Source organism: Danio rerio, chromosome 16 (genome assembly GCF_052040795.2).
Source record: "Danio rerio strain M-AB ecotype USA chromosome 16, GRCz13ab, whole genome shotgun sequence".
Lineage (NCBI taxonomy): Eukaryota > Metazoa > Chordata > Actinopteri > Cypriniformes > Danionidae > Danio > Danio rerio.
Window position 1 is genome coordinate 26,435,946 of NC_141036.1, and position 20,635 is coordinate 26,456,580.

At 36.5% G+C, this 20,635-nt stretch overlaps 1 protein-coding gene across 4 annotated transcripts in view; it reads left to right on the plus strand.

Annotated features, from left to right (window-relative positions):
• The window catches only part of nbn (nibrin), a 46,310-nt gene that overhangs the window by 13,709 nt on the left and 11,966 nt on the right, over positions 1-20,635 (plus strand). For 2 of the 4 annotated variants that reach the window (XM_087285710.1, NM_001014819.1), the window contains 9 exon segments: positions 2,548-2,738; positions 3,986-4,083; positions 4,738-4,876; positions 9,474-9,800; positions 11,210-11,828; positions 11,916-11,978; positions 15,871-16,032; positions 16,236-16,349; positions 18,422-18,471. In XM_087285710.1, the coding sequence (XP_087141836.1) occupies positions 2,548-2,738; positions 3,986-4,083; positions 4,738-4,876; positions 9,474-9,800; positions 11,210-11,828; positions 11,916-11,978; positions 15,871-16,032; positions 16,236-16,349; positions 18,422-18,471 (1,763 nt within the window). 4 annotated transcript variants of the gene reach the window in all.

A 20,635-nucleotide genomic window follows, 5' to 3' on the forward strand; every position in this document is an offset into this window, starting at 1 on the left:
CTGCATTAATCAGGAGGTGTAAAACAGTGCTGATTAACTTTGAGAAAGAGCAGAGCATATGCAGTTGAACAGCTGGGTTATTCTCTGTAACCAGCAGGTTCGTTTGCGACTGAATACCTGCTGATAGAAACTACAGCTGTGCATTGGGGTCACATGTTCATTTTCATTTCTTAGAACAAAAAAATAGCCACTGCAGACCCAGAAAAAACGTAGTTTCTTAGTGTTTTGAGCAATATTGTGACTGATATCTTATTATCATGTTTATTCAATTTTTTTATTTATTTGTTATGTTTTTGTTTTATTCTTAGCTGTGTGCTTTTTATGGTAGAAATGTACACCACTGCATGTATGTGAGCAAAAAAACATGCTTCAAACTGTTATTGGTTTATATAAGACAACATAAAGTTATTAGCCCTTCTGTAAATGTTTTATTCTTTAGGGTATGTATAACATAGAGACAAAAGATCTTAACATCTGATTGTAATCGTAACCGTTTTAATAACACATTTTTAAAAATATAATATTTTACTGTATAAATTGCAAGATACTAGTATTCAGCTTAAAGTACAATTTAAAGGCTTAACTAAGTTAATTCGGTTAATTTGCAAGCCAATTGTAGGCTTCAGTGCTAAGGATTTTTTCTACAGGCCCGTTTGGGCTCGTGGTTCAGATTTTTACTTGCCCTGCCAACATTTTCACTGGCCCCACCAAAAAAAAAAAAAAAAAGAAGTTAATATCTATTTCTTAGCCATATATTTTATATAGTGTGTCGTAAGCTAAACATGTATATGAGCAATTCCATGCAAATGTCAATCTTGCCACGAAAAAAAGTTTTGACTAAAATAGAGAAACCATTTCTACATTTTTTTTGTGTAAGCAACTACTTTACAGTTCTTTAAGAATACTCATAAATGTATCTGTCAGTGTTTCAAACTATTATATTTAATTCACCAAAATCACACAAGTGGCAATTTCACAGCTGTCACATCCATACTGGAAAAGTGTCACATCCATGATGACACTTTTTCCTCATAAATGCAAAAATGTCAAAAAATAAATAAAATCAATCATTTTTGTTCTATAGTGAGCCGACTCCTATCTGTTTGATTAGCATCGTTTCTTTAGGGCTGTGCAGTTTAATTGACAGAATTTTTACAAAGTATGTTTTATACTGTAAACTTGCAAATTTTTTTGCAAACTGTCACATCCATAACGCATGTTTATTTTCCTCATTTAAAATAGAAAAAAGTTTACAGATTGATATTTTCTGATCCCTCAACTCTGTGGTTAGTGGTCTGCTGAAATTGCTCACACACACACACACACACACACACACACACACACACACACACACACACACAGATATATATATATATATATATATATATATATATATATATATATATATATATATATATATATATAGTGTAAATGTGCACTTTAGTTTTGACACCCACAGACAGTTTTTTTTTTAATCTATCTATTTAATTAATTAATCTATTTAAATAAAATGTTGGCTGGAATTATGCATTAAAGGCTTAAATTATAGAAAGACGTAATGGATGAATCGAGACACTCAGCAGTCAGATCATGAGGCAGATCAATGCTGATCTTTCTTTCGAGGTGTCAGTGCAGAAATGAACAAAACAATAGGCCTGATGCAAAATATTATCAGATTAAAATATGGATGGTAATTTCTGTCAATTTCCTAATGAATAAACAGCACTCTAATATTTCAGCTCACTTTTTACTTTTGGATTTGACAAAAATATGCACATTTCCCGTTAGGAATGACAACCTGCCCTACTCATCATTCTCTCTTCACATAGCTGTATATATGCCTATTACATATCCATAATACACTGTGATATAGCCTGGCTTGTTGGATCGTATTGCTTTCTCATTATAATTGACCCATTTCAGTGTTTGTTTCCATCGAGTCGAGACCACCTCATTCAGGTGATCTTGGACCGATCGATTTGACATGGAGGTATTCACACATGCCAAACAAACCACGGTTACTGGGCATATGAGACCGCTTCCAAAACAAATGTCTAGGTATGAAAACACACTTTTTGCATACAATTGACGAACAGTCACAGCCAAATTAAACTTTAGTGACGAGACCCCCCTGGGCAATTCTTATTGTCGGGCTCTGCATTGGACAAAAAAATTTCTGTAGCCAAACGAAAAAAGTTTACAAGTTAGCCGTTTTTACCTTTTTTATTTCAGCCAATTTGATATAAATAAGGCTTTCTCCAGAAAACCAAAAATTCTGTGAAAAATCATGAACCGGTCATTTTTGGTTTAGGGCAAATTATATTTATTTCCTGTAGAAACAGGAAGTCTGAGTGGGACAAACTAAACAGCTTTTATTAGCCAACTGTCTATTAAATCGACTTTTCATCATCGAGATTAAACTTGTAGTTTAATATTGATGCAGGACACTGATGTAATTAGGTTGAATACAAATTTGTAAAAACAGCAATGTAATCTCTCGGCTGAATGAGGACGTGTGTTTTACAGTTGTTTGGTGCATGTTTTCAGATGAAGCGTTTGAGTGTGGCAGTGAGTTGTGGTGGTGGTGTGAGTCAGCTGCTGGACGAGGGCGCTCTGCCTGTCTCACTCCTGGAGTCCAGCAGCACATGTGTGCTCGACATGATCTCAGGAAACTCACAGCCTGTGATTTCTCCAGCCTCCAAGAAGTGGTTGGATTCTGTGGGCCAAATTCTGCACAGGTGTGTTTGTGCTTTGCCCAGTCTATGTTGCCTCATATAAGGGTAGACCATATATATACTAATTATTTTAGAGAACGATGATAAAGCCGCTGCTTTTTATGTGTGTAATGCATGTAATAAAGGGGTAAATTGCGCCACACTGATCTAAAACTTTTCGGTCAAAGGTGTTAAAGGCCTTGTCCACAAGAACACATGGGTACTATCAAACCCGCAGTTTTATCTTAGCAGTTTGAACATTCGTCCACATGAAAACGCCGTATCAGCTGACTGCAACCAAAACTTTCCAGCTAGAGAAAAGAACTGCTGTAACAGTGTGGAATTTTTGCCTCATGATATCAGTGTGCATTCTGTTAAGTTTTCTCTGATTGGCCAACACTGCTGTATAGAGCATTTATTACTGATTCGGCATGCCCTTGACAGTGCATTTTTGCATTTTTATGTAGACAGAGATAATTTTTAAAATGAAGGTGGGAAAAAAATCTTTTTATTTATACAGTTGAAGTCATAAAAAATAATAGAAATAAATATTAACTGAACAAGACTCTTTTAATTTGAAGAAATTTAAGACTACTGTGCAGCCCCAAACTACTAAATTTCTGTCGTTTTAAATCTTAATTTGTTTGGCTGGGAACATTGCTAGGTTTTACCTGTTTGCCAGCAGGTTTTTAATTAAATAAAATATTGTATAATTTAGTATGATTTTTATTTTAAATATTTTTATAAGCAAAGGTTAATATAGGTATGTTGTTGTTGTTTTTTACGTAAATATAATTTAATGTAAATGTAATCTGCTTTACAAATATTTGACATTTTTGCTTGCTTTTTATATAAAATCATTTTTTAAACAAAAAGGGACATCTGTGACCCACATGCATGTGTTCTAGTCCAGTTTTTGTTTTGTGCCGGAAGAAGAATTCCTCCTCAGTTAATACAAATAAGTTGTTGTGTTCTAAAAAATTAAAAATGTATTGATTTATAGATTCAATATAAGATTTAATTGCATCTATGTAAGAATGTAGAAAACTATTCCATAATAAAATAATAAATGAATAATAATGCGTTTAATTAGAATAATTTTAATTTAATTAAAATTTTTTCATTAGTTTTTTTTTTTATTTATACGTAGTTTTTTTTTAGTGCCAAGTAAGATTCATAATGTATTTTCATTACGTCATATTATTTCATTATTTTTATTATGTATCAGAATGTATTAATTTTCTCTCTAATGTTTTGTTTTGCTCACACAGAAAAGGTTTGCGCTTTATCACTGAATCTGAGGTTGGATTGGCTGCCATTCATGTCAGTAATCAGACATACTGCAATCCCTGCTCTTCTTTGCAATCAGGTTGGTTTGCATACAGTTACAAATATGGCTGGTGCAGACAGACTGCTCTAGAACATTACTCAATATTAGTAGTAGTGGTTTTAACCTCCTAAACTCTGGTTTTTGATGTCATTTACTTCCGCATTCTTTAAATTTTGAAGGTCTGTACTGGCCCAATACCCCATAAGTGATTCTGGTCTCTCGTAAGTTTTAATAGAATAACTTTTGCATAGATTATAATAGAACAACCTAGACCACACAGAACCTAAAAGGTACACTTTCAAACTTGAGTTTGCAAAAAAAAAAAAAAGTGCCTCTTCTTTGAAGGGGTTTATTATAACACAGACAACATATACAATTGGTTTAATCACTTTCAACAGTGTTTCATTTAAATTCAAAGGGTTTTCTTTACAAGGATACCAAGCTTTGTAATTTACACCTCTGCATGTGGATTTAGGATGCTTTTAAATTTGGGTAGGCAAAATCCAAGCGGAAACCCCCAAATAGCCCTTGACTTTATAATGTTAAAATGTTAACAGTGTATGAATAGTAGCTGTCCTTTTTATTGTGTATATAGTGCTTACATCTGAGAAGCAGATATTAGTTTGGCTAAAAGGATGGATTTATGCAGAAACCTGACACATCAGTAACAATTTCTCAACATCTCATTTAAAGAATCAGTGAAAACGAATCCAGTCTTTGCCTCAGCAACACTTTCTCAGAGCACGGCTGTGGATGAGACTGCGCTTGCGGCTCCTTCCCAGAATATCACAGCCTATGTCGTCAACACTGAAATCTCACAGGACCAAAGCAGGTAGCGTATGTACTCTTAATAATACACAACACCTCTTTAGTAAACCTGACAGGCTACATTTTACTCTGTTGTTATTTTTTCAAATGGACTTTACTACTTTTAATTAATGACATACAGTTGAAGTCAGAATTATTAGCCTCCCGTTTGTTTTATTTTTTTTTTCAATTTCTGATTAACAGAGAGAAGATTTTTTCTGCACATTTCTAAACGTAATAGTTTTAAATAACTGATTTTTTTTTTATCTTTGCCATGATGACAGTAAATAATATTTTACTGGATAATTTTCTAGACACTTCTATAGAGCTTAAAGGGACATTTAAAGGCTAATGTTAACAGTGTATGAATAGTAGCTGTCCTTTTTATTGTGTATATAGTGTATATATTTGATAGAGTTAGCTTACAGCTAACTCTATCAAACCTCTTCAGCTGCTCCAGAACGCAGCAGCACGAGTGGTCTTTAATGAACCGAAAAGAGCACATGTCACTCCGCTACTCATCCGTTTGCACTGGCTACCAGTTGCTGCTCGCATCAAATTCAAAGCTCTGATATTTGCTTACAAAGCGACTTCTGGCTTTGCTCCTTCTTATCTGCTCTCACTTCTGCAGATTTATGTCCCGAACTCTTGCATTCAATCTGGCCAGTTGGTGGAATGAACTCCCCAACTGCATCAGAACGGCAGAATCACTTGCTGTCTTCAAGAAACGACTAAAAACTCAACTATTTAGTCTCCACTTCACTTCCTAATCTGCAATTGCCTCTCTGGATATACCACTAACTGTACTCAAAAAAAAAAAAAAAAAAAATCACATTACTAATGCTTTCCTTCTTAGGCTTTACACACCTGAAACTTGCCTACAGCACTTACTCATTGTTGCTCTTATAGTTGTGTAAATTGCTTCCTTGTCCTCATTTGTAGGTCGATTTGGATAAAAGCGTCTGCTAAATGACTAAATGTAAATGTTAACTAAGTTAATTAGATTAACTAGGCTGGTTAGGGTAATTAGGCAAGTTATTGTATAATGATGGTTTGTTCTGTAGACTATCAAAAAAAAAAAAAAAGCTTAAAGTGGCTACTAATATTGACCCTAAAATGGTTTTTAAAAATTTAAAAACCGCTTTTATTCCAGCCGAAAGAAAACAAATAAGACTTTTTCTGGAAGAAAAAAATATTACAAGACATACTGTGAAAATTTCTTTGCTCTGTTTAACATCATTTGGGAAATATTAATAAAGAAAAAAATAATTCTAATAATTCTGACTTCAACTGTATCTGTCCATTATGTAATCACATCTCACTAAATTGCATTGTTGGGAGAAAATAAAGAAACAGAAACAGTCACATTGGTAAGTCATATTTTGTAATTTCATTCAGTAGTAATATAAACATGGCCACTGGTAGCCCAAAAACAAAACAAATAAAGTTTATATATACAGTTGAAGTCAGAATTATTAGCCCCCCCTTAAAATGTTTTTCTCTTAACAGAGCAAATAAATTTTCACAGTAGGTCCGATAATATTTTTTCTTCTGAAGAAAGTCTTATTTGTTTTATTTCGACTAGAATTTAGAATTTAGTTTTATTAGACATCATTTTATATACATGTGTGTGATAATAAAAATATAAATAAATAATAATATGTGCTTTAGTTCTCATTTCACAACTATTCAAATGCGAGTATAAAACAAACAGACTCTATATTGGCATATAATACATAATAGTTTATTATTAACATCAAACATAAGCTAGTTTTTTTTTTTTTGAGAGGTGCACGTCAAAGTTGCTGACGGCCACGGTGAGGGGCTATGCATCGACGCGTAGGCTGTGGCGTAGCATATGCGTGTGCTTGACGCAGAAGTATAAATCAGCCTTAAGGCAGCGGTTCCCAACAGGGGGGTCCCAGCCCACAAGGGGGCCTCAGCCAGCTTTGTGGGGTGTCGCGTTATATTTGAAACATTTCTAAAGACTGATTTATACTTCTGCGTCAAGCGCACACGTATGCTATGACACGGCCGACGCGTGGACACATAGCCCTCGCCATGGCCGTCAGCGTCACTGACATACACCTCTCAAAAAATGTAACTGCACGTCGCAATGACATGCAGCGCAAGCTCTGTAATTGGTCGGCTTGGAAGCGCTGACGAGTGTCTGATGGAGCGATTGTTTACAAGTGTCGAGTCCCGTGAAGGAGCTCAGGATGGAAAGTTTTGTTTTGTGTTTACCTTATGGTTAAAGTTGTTGCACGTCCGCTGGTTCCTGCCTCAAAATGAGTGAGTTTGAACCACTTGTGCATTAAGGAAGCGTTTAGAACAAACAAAACACCAGTGAAGAAACTCGACACAGAGGAACATAAACACTTCACTGCCCTCTAGCATTTCGAAGGTGTTATTGCAGAGCAACAGAAACAGCGTGCAGAAATATGAATGCACAGCTACGCGCGTTGCATGCGCTGTGGGTCATGCCGATCATTTGACGCAGAAGTATAAACCAGGCTTTAGCAGTGGACAATTAGGAGAATGATCATGTTGCCTTGGTTCAGTTTGTCCCCTAGCTCAGTGGTCCTCAACCATAGGTCCAAAATGACAGAAAAAAAAACACAAACCGTGGTAAAAACAACACACTAAATGAAACATAAACAGCTCCTGATAAGAATGAACAGCAACTCAACCAGCAGAGTATCAATAACAGACTTTTATTAGTCATTTTTGCAATTTGCATGACTTTCATAACTGTTAAGTTTCATGTCAGTTATCTGGTTTGCTCTATAATGCTGTGAAGTATTGCGTGTGTGTTTGTGTTTGTGTGTGTGTTGAAGAGCCGCTGAGCTAACAGCTGACAGGCCAGGGAAGCACACACACACACACACACACACACACACACACACACACACACACACACACACTGTATTTCTGACGGTAGACATGTGAACTAGGAGAACTTTTTTTCTCTCACTTGAACCCCATCTGACACATTATAACGGCTTTAACAGACACCTTTCTAAATTGTGTGTCACAAAAACACTCTGTAATCCTTTAAAAACGTTATTGAAGCCCACTTTCGGAGCACAAATGACCTGTTATAAACGCTGATAAACATAAGTTCTAACCATTCTACCAGTAGTCGCTATGGCGCCCTCCATGCAGCAGCCAAAAAAAAGGTCTATAGTTTGCACAAGATTGTTGTTTCAAATGGAGATGTGCGGTTTGCGTGAACAAGCGGCATGATGCGCTCGCACAAATAAACCCCGGGCCGCAAAAGCACTGCAAGTCACGTGACAAGCATAGATCGATCAGCTTGTAAGGAATATTCACATTTCGGTTAGATCAGTTTTCTCAGACAAACACAACACACCAACACTGCAGTGCTTTGTACTTTTTTCCATAAATAAAACTTGTATCAGAGCGACAGCAATGTTTTTTAGCTTGTCATCCTCTGAGAAAACAGTAATGGTCGTCTAGCAACCTACGAAACCCTAAATTGGGTAAGCTAAATTGTTCATAGTGTATGTGTGTGAATTAGAGTGTACGAGTGTTTCCCAGTGATAGGTTGCAGCTGAAAGAGGATCCACTGCGTAAAACATATGCTGGATAAGTTGGTGGTTAATTCTGCAGTGGCGACCCGAGATTAATAAAGGGACTAAGTCGAATAGAAAATGAATGACTGAATGTCTAAGGTTGGAGACCAGACTACAAACTACAGATTGGGGTCTGGCCAAACAAGACACAAATGTATGTCTTGTTTGATGTGAACTAAAGGAAGTTCTGCTGTGGATGCCACTAAAGCAGAGGAATCTGATGCTCGGGGTAGCTTTCTGTTCTATAGCCGTGGTCACAATAAATTTTGAGCTTGTGAAATTATCGTACAGCACTGCAAAACTGGGTAGGATAAAACAAGATTAGACAATGATAAAGTGAGCGATTTCTCCATATTTAAATTTCTGTGCAGAAAGGTTATGTTTTGATCTTCTACTGGTTTCGCGCAATCACGTGATGTGATTTTGCAGGTCAGAGGTCACCAGGCTTGAACATTTGAATGCAGCAACTTGCAAAACTTCTGTTTGAAATGGTCTTTTGCATTTGCATGCTTATGAATGGAAGTCTGTGGAGCGAAAAGTTCAGTTTGACTGCAGCATAAAACCATTGATGTGGTTGCAAAAACATTGTTGCAGATCTGGTACACTCTCTGAGGGTAGAAAAATGATGATCCCTGCGGCCACACTGCTCATATTGTTCAGGGCTGCTTTGAAGAATATGATGAAGAGTTGCCTGAAGTTGCTATGGCCATAAAGTTTTCTCTATATCTCAATCCAGTCAAGTATCTTTGGGATGTGCTAGACTGACATCTTGTATCCATAGTGGTTCCAGATCTCAGTCAACAGAACTTGAATGATCTGACATGTAGGGGTTCTGTTGAGTACACTCTCCTGTGGCTTACTGTTCTGGCTCCATGCGAAGGACCAACAGCATAATGTTTTGACTTATCTGTGTATATAGTAAAAAATACAGTTTGGATTTCAGAAAACAAACATTTTAGCCAAAATTCTGATTGATTAATGCTTCTTTTTTGGGTTATAAATATTTATTTATTTAACACATTTCAGGATGGTTACAAGTGGGATCAGTGCAGTTGGAGAGACCCCAGAGAAAACCAATCCCAAACAGAAAGCCTCAACAACCAATAAACCCTTATCCCTTGGTCAGGAACCTTCCTCTACCCGCATCGTCCAAGAAACAGTGATGTCCTCTGAGAGCTTCAGTGTGGTTGAATCTGAACAGAAGATGAAGAAAGGGTCTGTTGTCTCAGCCAAGGGAAGAGTTGAAGGTCCTGTAAAACAGAAAGCGCCTTCCAGTGGCAACACCACATTAAAACATTCTCCCCAGAAACAGACAGCCCTCACCAGCTTCTTCCAGCCTTCCAGCAAGAAAAGGCAAGTCTAGTTCTAGTTATTTTAAGATATTTTATAATGTAATTTATTACTTTGATAGACAAATTTGGTGATCAAGTAACAATGTTTGTCAAAAAATTAGACCTATTTTAAAGATTGTATTATTCTGAGTAGAACAATTTACATTAATTAGATTTTTTGTAACATCATAAATATTTTAATGCATACTTGTTAATTAAAATGATTAATTCCCATTAAAAAATTACTGACAGATATTTGAGCGATGTTACACACAGAAAAAATACATATAGCAATGAAATGATTCCCAGATAACAAAGCCTAAAGTAAAAGCAGGTGTAGAGGCTAATGTGTCAAAACCAAGTGGCAACCTCCCAGTGACCTTGGGAAGCTAATACGGAAGTAACTAAAACAGCAATTCATCGACTTGCCTTTGGGGGCTGACTCCAGGAAATCCAGATGATTTCTGAATGCAATGGTAAACTGGCCAGTTTTACAGCTGATAAAAACATGTTTACAGCCTGGTACAAAAGATGGCGCATATAGCTAATATTACCCTTCATGACAACTGTGAAGGGGTGAATTTTTTTTTTTACAACTCATTCGTTTTATTTATATTAAGTTTTATTAAGTCTGCATAATTAAGGGCGTGGCCTTAATCTCACTTGGTCTCACTGCTTACTGTCTCGTCACCTCAGCTGATTCCAGCGGATTAGCTTCTGAATTCTGCATATACATAGTATTTTTGTTTTATTTAATGTTCCTTTACACAGTCAGTTGCCTTTTTGAGTTATTTCCTGAAATTATCAGATACAATAGTATGCTAATAATAATTAATTGTGCTCACAAACCGTTTAAGTTGCCTCCATTTCTCAGGTGTGTGAAATTATATACTTATATACCATCTCTATAAATGTATTTGTATTTTTAGGATAATTTAACATTTAAAATTTTCTTTAGACCTGTAATGCACTCCAGAATCTGACAGATGGATTAGCTGTAGGCTATAAAATGGTCATCTGAAACGTTGTCATACAGTGTTATGCCTGGATTTCATAAATTGCCTTGCATTTACTAACACAGACTATATTTGAACAATTTGGGGATAATAAAGGTACAATGTATAGTGGCACAAAGTGTTTTAACTGTGTTTTTTTAAAAGACTAAACACTTTATTGCTATAGTATACAACCAAGCATATGTGGTCAGAACACAAACGAGTCACAGGTAATGAAGTATTAAGCATTACCAAAGAAAGGGGCGAGGATTGACCCCCCCCCTGTGTGTAGCTTCTTTTGCGTTATTCAAAAACCTTTAGGTGATGTCACGGATACTACCTCCATATCTTTTACAGTCTATGGTCAAAAATGACCACTTGTGATACATTATTTTCATTTAAACTCTTTTTGTTGTTGTTGTTGTTTTCTTGGTAGGCCGCGTGAAAGCAGTGCCAGTTCTGTCCAGCCAGAACCCAAATTCTTCAAGAAAGACATCAAAGATAATGAAGATGACATCCAGCAAAGTTCTTCTGTCAATAGATCTCACAAAACCTCATCAGAGGAGACCAGTCTAGGTCAGGCTTGTGGAACTGGTCAAAACTCTAGCAGCAAGAAAAGAAAGGAACCTGAGCAGGACACCCTATTAGGCGCAGAAGAACCAACAGCCGCTGATGATTTAGAAATGTCACTTGAAGAGCTTGAATTCTTAATGTCCGACGAGATGGATGAGCCTCCGCAGACTGCAGCTAATAAAAAACAACGTCTTGAGTCAGGACTGACTAGCAAAATCAATAGCGAACAATTATCGAATCAGCAAGAGGTCACTGAGTCTAAAGGCAGGAAAGGGGAGAAGAATCAGCAAAGCAGTTCCAGCAATATTCAGAGCATGCAGTTGGACAGAGCAGGACCAGCTGTAACAAGTAAGGACACACAAACACAGTCAAAGAGGTCACCTCCAGATCTGGAAGCACATAGTTCTGCAAACAAGGGTCCAACAAAAAACAAAACACCCGAGCTTGAAGAGGTCAAAAAGGAGGAAGTGTCCTTTGTTGTGGTATGAAGGCAGCCATTATTTGATTCAAACATATCTTGTCTGTTTTTTTATCTGCAGAACGGCTTGTTCAGTGTTTTTGTTTTTCAGAATTCAAGGCCCCATAATGGCATTTCCCAGACCTCTGAGGCTGTTCTCAAACAGGAAATGCAGGTGAGAGGTTTTAAAGCAGATGCTGTTTGACCTACACATTAGAAACATATCTGTTCACAGTTTCAGATGGGTCATGATCTCCATGTTTACACTGTTTTCCTCCAATGTATCCTGTAACATTGGTATGATAACAAGCCATGCTTATAACAGCAAATAAAGGTAAATTTAAACAAAGCTTTATGACAGTTGCGAGCTGAAATATTTGCAAGATGCATTAAAACTTAAAATTTTACTTTATTTTCCATGCAAGCCGGTTACTTTTAATCCATAAAAAACTCAGTTACACAGGTGTCACAAACACTGGTAATTATCTTGAAAGGTCTTATCGCATTATCCCTCACTTTTAACTCAGGAAGTGCCTAAGTGACGTAAAAGTAAACACCCAAGTGTGTGTGCATTTTCTGTTGGCATTGCAATATTTGAAAATGGTGACCTGTCTGACCTGTTTAACCTATGCAACAAATGCTGTGCTGTAAAACACATATGCTAGATTATATTTAATCTGGTTGTAATACCTTTTTGAATTCACTGATATAAAACAAGTAACGACAATATTGTGATAACATGTTCATCACATCAGGATGTTAAATTTTAAGTTTTAAGTTATATTCTCAGATTAAGTGATTTGAGGTAACTCTTAATGCAAATTAAGAGTTGTGGTCTTTTTTACCACAGTAATGACAACAGATATTTTTCCTAAGACATTTGTGATTTGATGTCTTTTCTGTGTTGACCTTAGTGGCGGCTGCTTCAAGTCTGACTCTGTCTTTGATATGAGAGTCTCTTTCCCACAAAGCTAAACTGTTCAGATTGTTTCTGAGAGTGGTGGAAGACCAGGTGATATTAAGAAATGGCAAAGCTTGTCTGTATTCAGTTGCAAGGCCATCTGACCAGATGCGGACTAGGGGTCCCTTATCATTTAGCACACTGTCCGAATTATCAGCTAATCCACTGTAAGTTATGGCAGATTGACAAAATCTCTCAGTGAATTCATTCACAGATTCATCTTTCCTTTGCACACAAGTCTCTTTTGACCAGTCAATCTTTGGGCCAACAATGTTCTTCAGAGCTTTCAAAACACCCTCTCTCAAATCATCCTTACTGGCATGTTGTAATTTAGAGGTCACAGTATGCTCAAAACAGGTGAATTCAGATTCAGTGAGAATTTGAGACATTAGCTGGGTGACTTCTGTTAATGTCATGTCATAAAGACGCATTTTGCTGATTAGTGCTCTGCTAAACTCTGAAAAATGTGTGCGTGCTGATGGTAAGCTTTGAGACAATCTATCTATTTCTTTAGGTCCTAGTGTTCTGGAAACTGTTTGAATTTGAACAACAGAAGTGTTGTTGTGTGAACTCTCAGTTCTCTTAGATCTTCTGGCACCACAAACCTCTACTGAACCTATAGGTAAATCGCTATCTGACTGGATGGAAATGTCTGTTTCAGAGACAATTTGTAAGTCAGGATGTTTATTATCAGGCTGACTAACTTCTTCAATGTCAGTTTTTGATTTCTTGAGGTTCAGTTGTTTTGTTAATGAGGTTATCTTGGCATGAAGCTCTTGGATCTGTTTTTCTAATTCTGATTTAGCTTGAGCTTGTTGTTTAGCTCGAGATAAACTGAATTCTCTGTAGCAGCAGATAATGCCTTTTACATTGTTTTTGCGAATGCATGCATCAAGCACTTTCTTGCATTCATCTAATGTCCAAACATTATCTGGGTCAATGCTAAATTTCTTTGTCAAAGTTAGTCTGACTAACTCTGTAATTGAGTCCATGTGCTGTCGTAGCAGCGATTTGAAATCCTGATCTGACAATAAAGGAGTTTTTAAACTACCTTTTTCAGTTGTAGTGATCAGTCTTGTATTCTGTCTGAACATTTTGTGAGCTTATTATCACAAAGTAAAAATACTAAAACTTTTCAGATGAAAGTGTAGTAATTTCTTCTCTGGCAAAACAGAGGGTAACAATATTAGCACATGTTGCTAAAACTTCCTGCCTGAACAAGAGATAACATAAATTAGCTTGTATAGCTAAAGTTAGACTTCTCTGTTTGAACAGAGGTTAAACAAAATAAAAGAAAAGAAAATAGCGCATAAGGCTTAACTTCCCTGAAGAGAGGATAACTTTTTAAAAGAAAATAGCACGTAAGGCTTTATTTCTCTGTCTGAACAGAGGATAAACTTTTACTTCTGTATTGAAATAGAGGATAACTTTTTGTTAAACAAACCCTGCAGCTGTTTGTTAACTTTTCTCTGATGGAGCAGAGAATAACCATGTGTATAGACTGGTCTGTATGGTTCTTTTGATAGAGTGAAACTCACCAAATCGAGTTTGAGCTGAAAAGATTCAGTCTGGAGTGATCTGATCTTTGTATTCAGGTAGCTTCAATGTTCATCAGGGTTGCAGTCAGCAAATAGTTGAGAATTTGTGACGTCCGCTGAGTGACTTCAAATTGCCGTTGAGCTGAAGATTCCGTCTGAAGAAGTTTTCTTGATCTTGAAGGTTCAAGTTGAATTTCAGGTAGATTTCAGTCTTTTGTGGCAAATTGTTGAGAATTTGATGATTTCAGTCCCTATCAGGGTCAGCGGCGCCAAGTTGTTGTAAAAAAAATAAATGAGTGGAAAGAAGAGAAGAACCCAGTCCAGGAGACTCGAAACAAGCAGAATTCCTTTATTGAGACGTGTTGGTTAATCTGCAGTCATACAGCGTCTTTAAGATGTCCATGTGTCTGCAAGAGCCTACTAGAGGTCCGCAGTCTGCAAGTTCTTTCACAAGTCTGTCACAAGTCTCACACAAGTCTCAATTAAGACAAAGATTTCATGTCTATATTGTGTTCTTAGGAGAAGAGGATATGGCTAAACAAAGTATGCAAATTAAGAGTTGTGGTCGGCAGGGTAAACTGCTTTTCAGGCCTGAAACTGATAATTGCATCACTTTGGCTTAGCCTGTAGTCAGCAAGGCAAAGGTTAAATGACCCTCCTAGCTGGCATGTCAATGAAATGATATAATTAAAAACCAAAGAATTTAACTTTGCAGTTATACGTAGATTATTGTTCATTTGAAATTAGATGATATAAATTTATATTTCCACAGTCTTAAGGTGACGTGTACAATTTATTTCCAAATAAAAATGGAGGGTTCCTTTAAAACTCACTTCCGAAGGATGCATTTGAAGGGTGCTGTGTCATTGCGGCACAACGACGGCTGTCTCATTTAGAAAAGAATTGATGGTTCCTTCAAATGCAGCCTCAAAAGGTTATGAATCAGTTAATTTAACTGTTTCAGTCATTTTACTGTTATTTGATTTCTGTTTATTCAATAGCTAATTTTATGAAATTTAAAAAACAATAGTCAAATTGTTAATGGAATTATGAATGTAAAAATTTATTTCTGGTTAAACCATATACCTGACAGGGAAGAATTTTGATATGTTACAAAAGAGTTGGTTTAAAATATGTGATGGCAAAGCAAAAAAAAAAAATGCAAAAATTGTTTTACTTCTGAAAATGGGTTTAGTTTATAATTTAATAATTTTGACTTCAACTGTGTGTAACAATTTTAAAAATAACTGCCGAAACATGTTTTAAGCTGTCCTAATTTTCCATTAAGGAGAAAACAGTCCATATTCTTATGGTTTACTTTTGTATCAAATATTCCACATGTTAATACAGCTTTTCTTAAGTAGTAAACTTGCTTAGTAGCTCACCCGGTGCAGTTTGTTCCTATTCCTAATGTTTCTTATTCAAAGAGATTCAAGCAAAACAATATCAGTTTGCAACAATGATGTCTGGAAAATCCAGCAAAATAGACCTGGAGCAGCATATTTCAGGTTTTGTAGAAAGCAAGACACAGTTATGAGTTGTGTAATAAAATCTCTGCTGATTTTCAGGCCTCAACCTCCAATTCCGGACCTAAGAATGACCCCGATCTGCCCAGGAAGCTACTGCAGGTTCAGTTTATGTCTCTAACAGTGAACAACTCTTCCAGATCAAGACCAGGCCCATTACAGACACACAATCCAAATGACAAGAACGTCAAAAGATTCCGCAAGGTATGACAAAACGTCTCATTATCACACATCTGTAATATTGTGACCAAGTATCGTCATGCCTTGTTTATCTGCATTAGAGACATTTTTAAAAGTATAATGTTTGGTGTGTGTGTGTGTGTGTGCGTGCGTGCGTGCGTGCGTGCGTGCGTGCGTGCGTGCGTGTGTGCGTGCATGCGTGCGTGCGTGTGTGTTTACGCATGTAGAAAAATGTCCCTGGATTTGATGGGCTGCCTAAGATAATTGGAGGCTCGGATCTGGTGGCTCATAATCGCAGTAAGCACTCTGAACTAGAGGAATGGCTGAGACAGGCAGCAGAGGTAAGAGAAGAACACACAGAAAAACATTGAAAAAGTGTTATTATGATATAAATTATTCTATATTCATTAATTTTTCCTATTTTTGCATTTAGAGTATAATATATGTCAAGTTACTGCTGACTTAATGTTAATTTGTAATATTTCTAATAATGATGCATCCCCTATTTGTTTGACCATTAACCAATCAGCAGGGGTTTCAATACTATTTAGAGATAATTCAAACTAAATTTGTAAGGCTGAAAATTATTGTTAATTGAATTAGCAACAACAAAAACCTAAAGAGTTAGTTCACCTAAAAATTAAAGTTTACACAATATTTAATCACCCTCAAGTAGTTCACAAAGATATTTTATAGGATATCAGACACCAGTAAAACCATTGAATTCCATAGTAGGATATAAAATACAATGGAAGCGGGTTAATTGTTTTCAGCATTTTTCAAACTAACATCTTTTCAAGCAGGTTTGAGACAAGAAAGACAAGTAAATGATGACAGAGTTTTCAGCTTTGGGTGACTATCATTTTAACATTAAAGTAGCAAGTAAATAAATAAACAAATAAACCAAAAAACATTATGCAAACAGGAACTAGATTTCAAATTAAAACAAAATGACAACAAATTCAAACAAATAGTAGAAAATACAGTTGTTATATACAGTAGTAATGCTAAAATTGCACTGTCATTATCGATAAAAGGCCTTTTAGCTTTTATGTCATTACAGGACAGCATGGAGGTTTTCAAAACATTTCACTTCAGATTATAGAGTAATTTCGAGTAATCTGCTCATCGTGGTTTACTTTGGCACGGTAACGGGGATCACTTAAGTCTTTTTTCAACACCCCCCTCATGCACAGCTGTACACTTATCTGCAGCCACATTTAATGCTTTTTTATATAGGGGGCTTCTACATGGGTATACCTTGTCATGACACTGATTTTTCAAAATGGAAATCATTTATTTTTTAATGAATTGCTTTGTTATTGCAATTTACTCATCCTCAGAAAATCCATGTTGTTGGGGATATTTTTTCATAAGCTGAACATGAGAGAAGAAAAAAAACATTTTGGTCTCCTCACCAAACTCTAAGTGCAGGGATTTATGCTTGATAAAAATAATTCCCATGTCTACTGACGGTACATCAGCAAATTTCCCGATATTTTTATATATTGGGGCGGAAAAGTGGCTCAGTGATTATGCAGTGTCGCCTCACAGCAAAAAGGTCACTGGTTCGAGTGCCGGCTGGACTAGTTGGCATTTCTGTGTGGACTTTGCATATTCTCCCTGTGCTGGCATGGGTTTCCACTGAGTGCTCCGGTTTCCCTCACAGTCCAAAGACATGCAGTATAGGTGAATTAGGTAAACAAAACTAAACTGTGCAGAGCTGTGGCCCTCTAGGAACTGAGTTTGACACATATGCAGTAGTAGTTTCCATTTAAAATTGCAAATTTACTTTGTGCACAAAATTACATCAAATCACTTTAAACAGAGGAAAATAAACCAGTTTTCATTCCATCCATCTCATGCAATGTTATTAACTCGTATGTGTGCAATCGCAATCCGAAAGGTTTACTTTTTTGCAAATATCAAAAGTTTGATATACATTATTATGTAGCAGGGCTCACACTATAGGTGGTGGTTGAACACACTCAGTGTTGTTCATTTTGTTTAGCTGTATTCTGAATGTTTTTTTAATCTCAAAATGCAGGAGACATCGACTTTTTGTTTCACCACCAAAATACCACAGTTTCTGCCAAAAGTATTCTTTATTATTCTGCTGAGAAGTAAAATTAACTGTAAATTTGATTTTAAAAAGCTAAATATCTGAATAGCAATATATACAGTAACTTTGCTGCTCTGAATTTATACCTTATATAGCCATGAACTAATCTCTTAATTATTTTTTTCTGAAGCAAAAGCTATTGTCTTGACAAATGTTTTTAAAAATTGAATTATTCTGCACAATTCTGCTTCTCTGAATTGATTTATACAGTACTGTCTTGCTTTTACTCACAAGCCATGGGTTTGTAGGCATACATGACTTGAGTAGTCTCACACTCTCTTTCTCTTTTAGGAGGAGAAGCTGAACGAACGAGAGGAGACTTTGGGAGACGATTTGTTCAGGTATGCAGTCTATGCAGGCAGTAGGGCAGAAAAGTATGGATAAAGAGCATGGATCTGACTGGGCCGAATCTAGTGGGGCGTCTAGTGACGTCAGCACTTTTAAAGCTAATTTAAACACAGACAGATCTTGTTTGATCCCTGTACAATTCTCATCCTCGTCCAGACACTCGCCACCTGCCTAAACTAACACCACACTGACCTCCGACCCCAGAAAATCAGAGCTCACAAATAGCATTTATGATTGGCACACTGAGAGCTTAGTCTGCCTTGGACAGGCTGAGACCGGTTTAAGCGACGGGATACTAGTACGCACTGAAGCGGGCAGGACAGGGCGACGTCTGTTCCCAGTATTGTGCCCCGTTTCGAATCCTCTCTCAGATATGTAGTGGTCTACTTTGACATAGCAGTCATCTGACTGAAAATCTTCAGTCAGGAACAGAAAGTTTCTTTCTTTAAGTTCACAATTTATTATTTTTTATAGTCTTGTACATTTTTTTATGAACTGAATTCATGAACTCATCAACTGTGTGATTTGGTAATTGATGAGCCACTGGGTCTGATCCACCAGTGTCACCGCATCACGCATGAGTTCTCCAATGGATTTTTTTCTCCTTTTAGCAGATCCTTCATTTTCAGCACACTTGGAAAGTATGACGTCAATGATTTCCCAGCTGCTTTTAAGTCATTGTTCACAGTTGAGGTCACGCTGGGCTGCGAAGACCCGTCGATATTTCTAACAAGCTCCTGCTGTTTAAACACACAGTGATTAAGACCAAAAAAATACAGTGAAGGTTTAAAGGGACAGCACTGCCAAAAACGAAATTCAATTCAGTATTACTCTATTACCTTTTGCCTTTTTTCTTTTTCATTCCTTAAAAAAAGCAATGAAGCAGTGTTTATAGCAGTGAAAAGCCCTTTAAAAAGCACACAGGAATAATAAAGTGTATCAGAGTATGTTCAGGTTTAGGGGTGTGTGATTTAGTTTGGGTTTTAGTTTATTTATCATATCCAAGTTGATTTAAGTCTCATGGACTACTGTGCAATCATAAAACTTGTAGAACAACAGATTAGACTCTTCAGGATTTGACCAGAGTAGTTGAAATCAGGATATACAAAGAAATACTAAGATAAAACTACGAAATAGAAATGCTAAGCAAATAACCTGTTATGTTTTTAACATTTATCTGTCAATCATCATTACTGTACAACACAGAGTTCCCACTGAGTTCCATTGATATTTGTGTTTTGTATTTAGTGTTTTGTTAAGCTTGATTTATGAAACCTAACATGCACTTATTTGCCTTTCCTGAGTGATTTTGAGTGAACTGATGTGTTGATATAGTTTCATGAACAACACAGTCATGCACATGGCCAAGGGTGTAGACGTGTCCCCATCAATGTCCACCAATTACTGAAATGTCTCTACCAACAATTTAATCGACTTCAAAATAATATAATGCTCCGTCAGCCCAAAGTAACCTGCATGTGCACAAAGTTTGCTACGAGTTCACCGTAATACTATTAATCAAGTCTTTGGAATTAATCGAAATTGGGTTTCGATTTTGGCCTCTATGATTGTATGAAACAATAATCGGGATAATGTCTGAGATGTATGTCTCCACCAATGTCAAAGGCAAATCTACACCCTTGCACATGGCAGTGGGTCATGGCCAAGTCTTTTTTTAAATATAACATTTTAATTTAGGATTGCTTTTTTGCGAACCCTAAATCCCAAGAACTTTCTTGTCTAAAATGTACTTCATATTTAGAATAATATTTTATCATATATGTGTAGTGTTTATAGGAGAACAACAAAGATTACTGCTTTTTTTAAAGAAAAAATATATATGAAATCAGTCACTCACCAGTAACTTTTTTTAGTCTATGTCTCTTTAAGAAAACATCATAGATAATTGGAAATCCGGTGACCGCAATAATCAAACTCTTGGGAACCAAAGTTCACAGGACTGTGTTCTCTGGGATCCTCTCAAGCGGTGGCTATAACATTCTGATTGTTTGCGGCTGAACTGCATCATAGCTCATTACCATAAATGTGATGTTATTTCAACTCTCCTCGACACCCACACTGGCAAAGACGCGCCATGCCACTCTTTGCCACTTATTTCCACCGGCTCCCATTGAAAATGAATGACTTTTGGCTACT